The following is a 12214-nucleotide window of genomic DNA, read 5'->3' on the forward strand; positions in this document are numbered from 1 at the left end:
CCAGACTTGCTGTCTCAAGGGCCGTTTTTCCATCTGAATTCTGCGGCCCTCAACCTGACTGTGTGGCCATTGAGTCCTGGATCCTAGCGTCTTCAGGGTTATCTCAAAAAGTCATTGCCACTATGAGACAGGCTAGGAAACCAACGTCCGCCAAGATTTATCACAGGACGTGGAAAATTTTCCTGTCGTGGTGTTCTGCTCAGGGTTTTTCTCCCTGGCCATTTGCATTACCTACTTTTCTGTCCTTCCTTCAATCTGGACTGGAAAAGGGTTTGTCGCTCGGTTCCCTTAAGGGACAAGTTTCAGCGCTCTCTGTGTTTTTCCAGAAGCGCCTAGCTAGACTTCCACAGGTACGCACGTTCCTGCAGGGAGTTTGTCACATCGTTCCACCTTACAAGCGGCCGTTAGAACCCTGGGATCTAAACAGGGTGCTGATGGTTCTTCAGAAACCACCATTCGAGCCAATGAGAGATATCTCTCTCTCACGACTTTCGCAGAAAGTGGTTTTTCTAGTAGCAGTCACTTCTCTTCGGAGAGTGTCTGAGCTAGCAGCGTTGTCGTGCAAAGCCCCTTTTCTGGTTTTTCACCAGGACAAGGTGGTTCTACGTCCGGTTCCGGAATTTCTCCCTAAGGTGGTATCCCCCTTTCATCTCAATCAGGATATTTCCTTACCCTCTTTTTATCCTCATCCAGTTCACCAATGTGAAAAGGATTTGCACTTGTTAGATCTGGTGAGAGCACTCAGACTCTACATTTCTCGTACGGCGCCCCTGCGCCGCTCGGATGCACTCTTTGTCCTTGTCGCTGGCCAGCGTAAAGGGTCACAGGCTTCCAAATCAACCCTGGCTCGGTGGATCAAGGAGCCAATTATCGAAGCTTACCGTTCGGCTGGGCTTCCGGTTCCCTCAGGGCTGAAGGCCCATTCTACCAGAGCCGTGGGAGCGTCCTGGGCTTTGAGGCACCAGGCTACGGCTCAACAGGTGTGTCAGGCGGCTACCTGGTCGAGCCTGCACACTTTCACGAAGCACTATCAGGTGCATACCTATGCTGCGGCGGATGCCAGCCTAGGTAGACGAGTCCTTCAGGCGGCGGTTGCCCACCTGTAGGAAAGGGCCGTTTTACGGCTCTCTTACGAGGTATTATTTTACCCACCCAGGGACTGCTTTTGGACGTCCCAATTGTCTGGGTCTCCCAATAGAGCGAAAAAGAAGAAGGGAATTTTGTTTACTTACCGTAAATTCCTTTTCTTCTAGCTCTAATTGGGAGACCCAGCACCCGCCCCTGTTTTTTTGAGTACACATGTTGTTCATGTTGAATGGTTTCAGTTCTCCGAGTTTTCCTTCGGATTGAAGTTACTTTAAACCAGTTTATAATTATTTTTCCTCCTTCTTGCTTTTGCACCAAAACTGAGGAGCCCGTGGGAGCACGGGGGGTGTATAGGCAGAAGGGGAGGGGCCTAACACTTTTAAGTGTAGTACTTTGTGCGGCCTCCGGAGGCATAGCCTATACACCCAATTGTCTGGGTCTCCCAATTAGAGCTAGAAGAAAAGGAATTTACGGTAAGTAAACAAAATTCCCTTCATTTTTGTGTGTATTCCACAGTGGGACGCACCCCTATTTGAAATTGGTGTACACAGTAATCCATGTCACTTCCTTTCCATACTACCTATTAAATCTCTCTCTTATATCACATGGTCTGTTTTTCAATTAAAACATATCCCCCATTTTTCCTTTTGGCCAATCATTAGTTACCTATACATCTGCACCTTATCTACCATGATTGCTAAATACCTATTGGATGAGACAACATGTATAAGCTTTATAAATCTGTATTCTATTCACTTCTTGAGAAAGCCTTGAGCGAAACGCACGTCAGATTCTGTGAGTTCTTAACTGTTGTGATGTTTTCTATTGCATGATATGTCCTTTGTTTGAAAGTGCATTTTACTCCATTTGATTTATGTGATATGCTGAATTATTATTTTATGCCCTACCTTACTTGTTTAGACCAATATATATATATATATATATATATATATATATATATATATATATATGTGTATGTGTGTGTGTATATATGTATATATATATATGTATATATATGTATGTGTATATATATATATATATATATATATATATATATATATATATATATATATATTACCACGTACACACGCCCTCTTTCTGATACATGTTTCTAGTGAACTTTCTTTTGTGTAGTTGACCCCAACCATTTTTTTTATTTATGTATCAGCAAAATCATATTTTGTTTCTTTATCACAGGTATCCTCTCAGGGGTTATGTGTTAATTTCTTGGTCTGAAATTTATTTTTGCATGTTGTTATTTTAGACAAATAAGTCCATGGACATTTCTTGGTTCAGGTACTTTTAAGGTGGAAACGGTTGGCTTATGTGTTCACTAAACAAGTTATATTATGACCCTCATTCATTTAAGTTGTTGAACAGTAAAACTGACCTTGTTATAAATAGCAACTAGACACTTGAACAACAAGGCCATATGTATAAAGTTCATTAACCCTAGAACGTGCAAGCAATTCAATCTACCATAGAAAACAAATGACCTAGCAGGCCTGCGAAGCCCCAGGTATGCCTTCTAGGGTTAAAGGGAACCTGTCACCTTTTTTTTGCCCTATAAGCTGCGGCCACCACCAGTGGGCTCTTATATGCAGCATTCTAACATGCTGTATATAAGAGCCCAGACCGCTGTGTAGAACATAAAAAACACTTTATAAATACTCACCTAAACCAGTCTCTGCTGTAGATGTGGCTCAAATGGGCGTCTTCATCCTCCGGTGCCGGCGCCTCTTATTTCGGCCATCTTCGTCCTCCTTATGAAGCCTGTGTGCATGACACGTCCTACGTCATTACACAGTTGCCGGTCCCGCGCATGCGCACTACAATACTTTGATCTGCCCTGCTTAGGGCAGATCAAAGTGCGCCTGCTCAGGACCTGAATGCCGGCAAGTGTGTATGACGTCGGACGCGTCATGCTCCTATGCTTCAGAAGATAGAGGACAAAGATGGCCGAAAGAGGAGGCGCCGTCACCGAAGGACGTAGATGCCCATTTCACCCACAGCGACCGGTTTAGGTTAGGATTATAAAGTGTTTTTTATGTTCTACACAGCGACCTTGGCTCTTATATACAGCATGTTAGAATACTGTATATAAGAGCCCACTGGTGGTGACCGCAGCTTATAGGGCAAAAAACTGGTGACAGGTTCCCTTTAAGGAGTGATAGAGGCTTCAGCTCTACCATAGTTAGTCTTGATTTGCATATTAAACGCTGATTTCTGAGTTATGAAGGCTCAGACTATCCTTGTAAAGGTATTGTAGGACTTGTCTTTAAAAGAACTACATCCACATAGTTTGGGGTGTGAAATCATGCTTATGGTTTCTCTTTAAAAGGCATATTCGGTCTAATTCCACAGGTCTGCAGTCTCTATGTGTCACTCTGTGACTGCAAACTTGTGAATCCTCACATCACACACGCTGTGCGCTGGAAAGATTAACCAGTGTCAGAGGTGGGATCTGTGATCATGTGGCTGCAGGTATGCAATGGGATTACTCCCGGCCAGGATCCAACTAGATGGGCGAGGCCTCTCTCAATGCAAGTGTATCGAACGACTGTGCCCATCTAGTTGAATTCTGGCCAAGAGTAGGCATATCGTCACTCGTGACTGCCGTTCCCGGCTTGGATACCGACGAATCTTCACAAGTCTACAGTCACATAGAGTGACACATGGAGACTGCAGACCCATGGATTTAGTAAATCTAGTCTAAATAGGAACATAGCTCCATAAAAAATCAAAGATTGTTTTATGACCCTAAATTCTTTTACCTTGATAAATCATATGGTATCATAGAGCTGGGGTCTTCCACCACCACTTTATACTGCATTTGCTCTAGAGCACATTCATGTACGTGGACTACGTTAAGACGTAAATCCTCAACGGTTAATGAGGCTTTTGGTTTTGCTTGTATGACCCATTAGCTAATGTCTGTAGTGAAACTTTGTCATTTGAATTACCTTCCTAGGTCAACTCAGATCAAAACATATTCCTGGGACAATGCTCAAGTTTTATTGGTTGGTAACAAATGTGACATGGAGGACGAAAGGGTCGTGTCATCAGAGCGGGGAAGACAGCTGGCAGACCATCTGGGTAAGACACGTTACCATTGTAAGCACTGCTGAGCCCAATGAAAGGTTAGGAGTAGGGTTAGTTAGTGTTATTCACTTATATGCTTATATTTCTTTATTGTTCCTATGGGAGACCCAGACATTGGGTGTATAGCTTCTGCCTCCGGAGGGCACACAAAGTACTACACTCAAAAGTGTAGCTCCTCCCTCTGAGCTTATACACCCCCTGGAGAACCAGATCTAGCCAGTTTATCGCTTTGTGTTCAGGAGGCATACATCCACACATGCATTCTCATCTGATTTTTCATTTTTGGAAAGAGTTTGAAGAAAAGCGGGTCCAAGCTTGGACACCCGGCATGTCCCTTCTCACCCCACTGTGTCGGCGGTGCTGTTAAGGTTGATTCCAAGGCTGGAGCCTTACATGCCGTGCTCCTTCACCATCCCTCCGGGCTCTGGCTTGAAGTGGGAGCCAGCACGGTTCTCCATGCTTGGCAGGAGACCGGTCTCCATCCGCAGCCCTTCAGGATCCTGCTGGACCAGAGAACTCGCCCCCAGGGACTTGGAACCCTGCGTCTCAGCAAGCTAAGTACCTGAGACGTTTATATATGGGGGTCCCTTGTACTTTATTGTTGGGGGAGAGTGTGCTGAGTGATTTTTGTGACATTTCCGGCGGGTTCTCTGGCTGTCGCCTGAGAACCGCGCCGATCGCACCGCTCAAATTTAGGCCCCGGATTCGCCGGAGGCCTACTTTCGGTTTCACTGCCCTCGCATGTCATTCATGCAGAGGGACAGTGCGGCTCCGCCCAGCGGCCGTTCTGCACAGGGGAGGGACACTCCTCTCTGAGTACATGACTCCTCGCCTGTAGGTCTCCTTGGCCCTCCAGATCCCGCTCTCAGAGTAGGTCCAGCCCCCTCTCTTCGCTTCGGCGCCATTTTCTCAGCGTTCTTCCCTGCGATCAGCGCTGGCTGCAGCATCCCTGCTGAGGTGCTTGGGGGTCCGGGCTTTGGGATCTGGAGGGCACACAACACCGCTCCAGCGGTCTGGTAAGCCACAACCTCTGGTTGTGGACCTTCTGTATATACTCTCTGGGGGTCATTCTGGCAGAGCCCCCACTTCAGCAACATGTCTCACACGAGGAGCAAGGCTCCAAAGCTGTATTCAGTATGCACTGCATGTAAGCTCCTACTGCCTGAACCGAGCACCTATCCACATTGTGATGCCTGCTCTAACCTGACGATGCCTCAGCCTGGAATCGCCCCCCCAGTGGTCTCTCAGGCTGCTCCGGTCCCTGTGGCTGAACCCCCGGCTTGGGTACAATCCTTAGCTAGGTCTATCTCCCAGTCTTTTGCCGACTCCATGGGACAGCTGTCCAGGACTTTGCTGAACATGCATCAGCCCCCTTCACAGGGTGCCTCTGCTGCTAGGGCTCTCTCAGCGGAGCTCACAGAGGATTCATCATATGGTCCCAGACCCCGTCCTCCTAAAATGAGACGCAGGGCTCCCTCTCCTTCCTCGTCCCGCGGCTCTGTTTCAGACGCTGACTCGCGGGACGAGGAGGATGCCTTTACAGGGGGCTCGGAGGCTACCTCCATGTGCCCCATTGATCTGTCCGAAAGTGACTCAGATGTTAGTGATTTGATTGCGTCCATTAATTCTGTACTGGATCTCAATCCGCCAGTATCAGAGGAGCAACCCTCTCTGGCAGAAAAGCACCAATTTACCTCGCCTAAGAGGACAAAGAGTGTGTTCTTTAACCACTCCAGTTTTCAGGCCGCTGTGTCCAAGCCTAGGGCCTGTCCTGACAAACGCTTCCCAAAGCGTGATTCTGATGACCGGTTTCCATTTCCACCTGAGGTGGTCAAGGAGTGGGCTCATTCACCAAAGGTAGACCCTCCGGTGTCTAGGCTATCAGCCCGGACCGTTGTATCAGTGGCTGATGGCACCTCTCCACTGACCGCCAGGTCGACCTTCTGGCCAAATCTGTATATGAGGCGGCAGGGGCCTCGTTCTCCCCAACTTTTGCAGCAGTGTGGGCTCTCAAAGCCATCTCTGCTTCTCTAGAGGAGATGCATTCCCTCGCCAGGGAATCTATGCCCGAAATGCTTGCTTTAACTTCCCAAGCTTCAGCTTTTTCATCCTATGCCATGTCTGCCATGCTGGAGGCTTCTCACCGCACTGCGGTGGCTTCGGCTAATTCCCTCGCTATCCGCAGGATCCTGTGGCTTCGAGAGTGGAAGGCAGATGCTTCCTCGAAGAAGTTCCTTGCTGGACTCCCTTTTGCTGGGTCCAGGCTGTTCGGTGAACAGCTGGATGAAATTATTAAGGAGGCTACTGGCGGGAAGAGTACTTCCATGCCACAAACCAAAACCAGGAAACCTGTCCAGGGTAGGAATCAGTCGAGGTTTAGTTCCTTTCGTTCCTCCAACTGGTCGTCCTCTAAGCCCTCGGCCTCATCCACTATCTCAGCCAAGGACCACAAATCCAGCTGGCGCACAAAAGCGCGTCCACAGAAGACCGCAGGAGCTGCTGCCACTAAGGCAGCCTCCTCTTGACTATCTGTCCGCGCCAGCAACGTCCTTAGTCGGTGGCAGGCTCTCCCACTTTGGCGACGTGTGGTTTCAACACGTCTCCGATCAGTGGGTGCGGGATATCATCTCCCACGGCTACAGGATAGAATTCTCTTCCAGCCTGCCAAACAGATTTTTTCTGTCAACTCCCCCCTGCTCCAAGGCCGCCGCCTTCTCTCAGGCCGTGGCATCCTTGCAGGCCAACGGAGTAATTGTACCGGTTCCCGCCCGGGAACGGTTCAGAGGTTTCTACTCAAATCTCTTCCTAGTCCCCAAAAAGGACGGTTCCTTCCGGCCCATCCTGGATCTCAAGCTTCTCAACAAGCATGTTCAGGTGCGGCATTTTCGCATGGAGTCTCTGCGATCAGTCATTGCCTCAATGACACAAGGGGATTTCCTGGCATCCATCGACATCAGAGATGCCTATCTGCATGTGCCAATTGCAGTTTCACCAGCGTTGGCTACGTTTTGCAATCGGAGAGGAACATTTCCAATTCCTGGCTCTCCCCTTCGGGTTAGCCACGGCCCCTCGGGTATTCACCAAGGTCATGGCAGCAGTGGTTGCGGTTCTGCACCTCCAGGGGTTGGCAGTGATTCCTTACCTGGACGACCTTCTAGTCAAGGCTTCATCCAGCGCAGACTGTCAGCGGAGTGTCTCGCTCACTCTCGCCACTCTAGCCCAATTCGGGTGGCTTGTCAATCTGCCCAAATCCACTCTGACTCCGACCCAGAGTCTCACGTACCTAGGGATGCAGTTCGAGACTCTGCCGGCACTTGTGAAGCTGCCCTTAGTCAAACAGCAGTCCCTCCAACTGGCGGTGCACTCTCTGCTGAGGCCGCGCCGTTATTCCATCAGGCACCTGATGCAGGTGCTGGGTCAGATGGTGGCGTCAATGGAGGCTGTTCCCTTTGCCCAGTTCCATCTGCGTCCTCTGCAGCTGGACATTCTCCGCTGTTGGGACAAGCGGCCTTCCTCCTTGCACAGGCTGGTGGCTCTGTCGCCACAGACCAGGAGCTCTCTTCAGTGGTGGCTTCGGCCCCCCTCTCTGTCTCAGGGGCGCTCCTTCCTGGCCCCGTCCTGGCTGATCCTCACCACGGATGCCAGTCTATCCGGCTGGGGAGCGGTATGTCTCCACCACCGAGCGCAGGGCACTTGGACTCCGTCCGAGTCAGCCCTCTCGATCAATGTGCTGGAAACCAGAGCTGTGCTTCTAGCTCTCCTAGCCTTTCACCACCTGTTGGCGGGCAAGCACATCCGAGTCCAGTCAGACAACGCGACAGCGGTTGCCTACATCAATCAGCAAGGCGGGACACGCAGCCGCCTGGCAATGTTGGAGGTTCAACGTATCCTTCAATGGACGGAGGACTCCAAGTCCACCATATCCGCAGTCCACATCCCAGGCGTGGAAAACTGGGAAGCAGATTATCTCAGCCGTCAAACCGTGGACAGTGGCGAGTGGTCCCTGAATCCGGCAGTGTTTCAGTCAATCTGCCGCAAGTGGGGCACTCCGGAAGTGGACTTAATGGCATCCCGTTACAACAACAAGGTTCCGGTTTACGTGGCTCGCTGCCACGATCCTCAGGCCTTTGCGGCGGACGCTCTGGTTCAAGACTGGTCCCAGTTTCGTCTGTCCTACGTGTTTCCCCCTCTAGCTCTCTTGCCCAGAGTTCTGCGCAAGATCAGAATGGAGGGCCGTCGAGTCATCCTCATTGCTCCGGACTGGCCCAGGCGAGCTTGGTACCCAGACCTGCTCCATCTGTCCGTAGAGGTGCCGTGGCATCTTCCGGACCGTCCAGACCTTCTCTCACAAGGTCCGTTTTTCCGCCAGAATTCTGCGGCTCTCAGATTGACGGCGTGGCTCTTGAGTCCTGGATCTTGACGGCTTCTGGTATCCCCCCTGAAGTCATCTCCACTATGACTCGGGCCCGTAAGTCTTCCTTTGCCAAGATCTATCACAGGACTTGGAAGATTTTCCTGTCCTGGTGTCGCTCTTCCGGCCATTCTCCTTGGCCTTTTTCCTTGCCGACCCTTCTGTCTTTTCTACAGTCCGGTCTGCAGCTAGGACTATCCCTCAACTCTCTCAAGGGACAAGTCTCAGCTCTGCCAGTGCTGTTCCAGCGGCGTTTCGCCTGGCTGGCTCAGGTCCGCACCTTCATGCAAGGTGCGTCTCACATCATTCCGCCTTATCGGCGGCCCTTGGATCCCTGGGACCTTAACTTGGTCCTCACGGTATTGCAGAAACCCCCCTTTGAGCCTCTTAGGGAGGTTTCTTTGTATCGTCTTTCTCAAAAGGTGGCCTTTCTAGTTGCCATAACTTCTCTCAGGAGAATCTCTGATTTGGCTGCGCTCTCCTCGGAGTCACCTTTTTTGTTTTTTCACCAAGACAAGGTAGTTCTCCGTCCGACCCCGGACTTTCTTCCTAAGGTGGTCTCTCCCTTCCACCTTAACCAGGATATTTCCTTGCCTTCCTTCTGTCCGGCCCCTGTTCATCGCCTTGAGAAAGCGCTGCATACTCTAGATCTGGTGCGTGCTCTCCGGATTTATGTGGCTCGCACCACTGCGCTTATTCGGTGCACCTCTCTTTTTGTGCTAACCACAGGGCGGCGCAAGGGTCTCTCTGTTTCTAAGCCGACCTTGGCCCGTTGGATTAGATCGACCATTTCGGATGCCTACCAGAGTACTCAGGTGCCTCAACCGCCGGGGATCAAAGCACACTCGACCAGAGCTGTCGGTGCCTCTTGGGCTTTTAGGCACCAGGCTACGGCTCAACAAGTCTGTCAGGCTGCCACTTGGACTAGCCTGCATACCTTTTCGAAGCACTACCAAGTGCATGCTCATGCTTCGGCAGATGCGAGCTTGGGCAGACGCATCCTTCAGGCGGCTGTCGCCCACTTGGGAAGTTAGGCTCCGCCTACTTCTTAGTTTTTTTCTGTTTATTCCCACCCAGGGACAGCTTTGGAACGTCCCATGGTCTGGGTCTCCCAAAGGAACGATAAAGAAAAAGAGAATTTTGTTACTTACCGTAAATTCTTTTTCTTATAGTTCCGTATTGGGAGACCCAGCACCCTCCCTGTTGGCAATTTTCTTGTTTCGTGTGTTATCACCGGCTGTTGTCGTGGACAGAGTCTCCGGTTGTTCCGGTTCTTGCTCTGTTTTTACTTCTGGGTGGCTATTCTCCTTCAGCTTTTGCACTAAACTGGCTAGATCTGGTTCTCCAGGGGGTGTATAAGCTCAGAGGGAGGAGCTACACTTTTGAGTGTAGTACTTTCTGTGTCCTCCGGAGGCAGAAGCTATACACCCAATGTCTGGGTCTCCCAATACGGAACTATAAGAAAAAGAATTTACGGTAAGTAAACAAAATTCTCTTTTTTTCCCTTTTTAAATGGCTGTCATTTAATTTGAACATGACTGCTATTATTTAGCCTCGTCCATTTATAGCCGCAGTCAATCCTCTTGCATATTTTTGTCCAGATGAAAAACCAGGATTTTGAAGGTGGCAGATTTAGGAGGAAAAAAATGACACTATGCTCGATCAATTAACTCTCAGGAGATTGATGCCACACACATACATGGCTTAGCCCCATGTATGCAGAGAGGTGCTGTAGGCAGAATGATAATTTGGCAAAACTGTCTTTAAAGGATAATCCCCTTTCAGAATTTTTCCCCCCATAGGTTTTTTAGTAGTAAAAAAAAAACTTTTTTGCTCTACTTACCCTGTTTGGGTACAGAGTTGAGTCTCCACCGCAATTTCTTGTGTCTGTCCAGCTATGTCTGCGTAGATGGCTGGACCTAGCCAAGTTAAGTAAAGCAGAATTTAGTTTTTTTACTCCTAAAAGAACCTGTAGGAAAACAAAATTCTGAAAGGGCTGTGACAGTGTTGTAGGCAGTCAGTGAGTTCTGCAGCTTGCATGGTCTACACAAGTAGAGCTGCTGTGCTCTGTTGTTGTCATCACTGCAGACCACAGCAGACATCTGGAGGAGCTGTGGATACTTAGTTTTGGACCCGGACAGGGTAAGTAAAGCGCAATATTTTTTTTTCTATTATTTTTATATTTTTTTCTATAAGTGTATATTCCCACAGCCAATCCCCTGTGAGCTACAGTAGCAGCTAGTGATGGGCCAACCCAGACAGTAAAATTCAGGATCCATAGGGATACCTAATATCCTTGCACCAACCCCAAACAGGAAGTTCTCAGGGAACCCCGTGTAAAACTATCTGGATTTGGCCACCCGGGTAATTAAAAAAATAAATGAAGGAAAAAGAAATAAAATAGGGAGCATTATACTTAGAGTCTCGCCAGGCTTTAACACTACTTCGGGGCCGCTCATTATCCTCATACATATTTACTGCTTACCACGCCCACCGGCAATCCCGGTGTCTTTGATTGGTTGCAGTCAGACTGTGCTCCCACACTGTGTGATAGCATGTCTGACAGCTTACAATCACAAATTCTGTCTTTGTATCTATAGTGGTGAAAAAAAAAATTAATTTAAAAATTGGTGTAGGGTCCCCCTTATTATGATGCCCAGCACAGATAAAGCATATGGCTACAGGCTACACCCTCCAGCCGTGTGCTTATCTTGGCTATGTATTAAAACAAGAGGGACCCTATGCAGCTCTTGTTTAAAAATGATTTAACCCTAGAACGCGCAACCATAGAAATCTACAATAGAAATCAAGTAACCTAGCAGGCCTGCAAGGCCCCAGGTATGCGTTCTAGGGTTAAATAAAAAAATTTAAGAAATGGCGTGCGGTCCCCTTCCGAATGCTTTCTGTCCTGGGTATCACAAAATAGGGGACCCTACTCCAATTTTATATTTACACCACTATAGAGAGGCATACAGTGTGCGTGATTCCAAGCAGTCATACGCTGTCACACAGGGAGGGGGCGTCAGAGACACCGGTACTGTTTATGGGCAGGGGTAGCAGTGAATATGAATGAATGAAAATATATATATATATATATATATATATATATATATATATGTTAGGTCCAGAAATATTTGGACAGTGTCACAATTTTCGCGAGTTGGGCTCTGCATGCCACCACATTGGATTTGAAATGAAACCTCTACAACAGAATTCAAGTGCAGATTGTAACGTTTAATTTGAAGGTTTGAACAAAAATATCTGATAGAAATTGTAGGAATTGTACGCATTTCTTTACAAACACTCCACATTTTAGGAGGTCAAAAGTAATTGGACAAATAAACCAAACCCAAACAAAATATTTTTATTTTCAATATTTTGTTGCGAATCCTTTGGAGGCAATCACTGCCTTAAGTCTGGAACCCATGGACATCACCAAACGCTGGGTTTCCTCCTTCTTAATGCTTTGCCAGGCCTTTACAGCTGCAGCCTTCAGGTCTTGCTTGTTTGTGGGTCTTTCCGTCTTAAGTCTGGATTTGAGCAAGTGAAATGCATGCTCAATTGGGTTAAGATCTGGTGATTGACTTGGCCATTGCAGAATGTTCGACTTTTTTG

At 48.5% G+C, this 12214-nt stretch overlaps 1 protein-coding gene across 1 annotated transcript in view; it reads left to right on the plus strand.

Annotated features, from left to right (window-relative positions):
* RAB3A (RAB3A, member RAS oncogene family) overlaps positions 1-12214 on the plus strand; it is an 86451-nt gene that overhangs the window by 67092 nt on the left and 7145 nt on the right. The window contains exon 4 of the mRNA XM_075352493.1: positions 4058-4182. Within this exon, the coding sequence (XP_075208608.1) occupies positions 4058-4182 (125 nt within the window). The remainder of the gene's footprint in view (positions 1-4057; positions 4183-12214) is intronic.

Source organism: Anomaloglossus baeobatrachus, chromosome 1, assembly GCF_048569485.1.
Source record: "Anomaloglossus baeobatrachus isolate aAnoBae1 chromosome 1, aAnoBae1.hap1, whole genome shotgun sequence".
Classification (NCBI taxonomy): Eukaryota; Metazoa; Chordata; class Amphibia; order Anura; family Aromobatidae; genus Anomaloglossus; species Anomaloglossus baeobatrachus.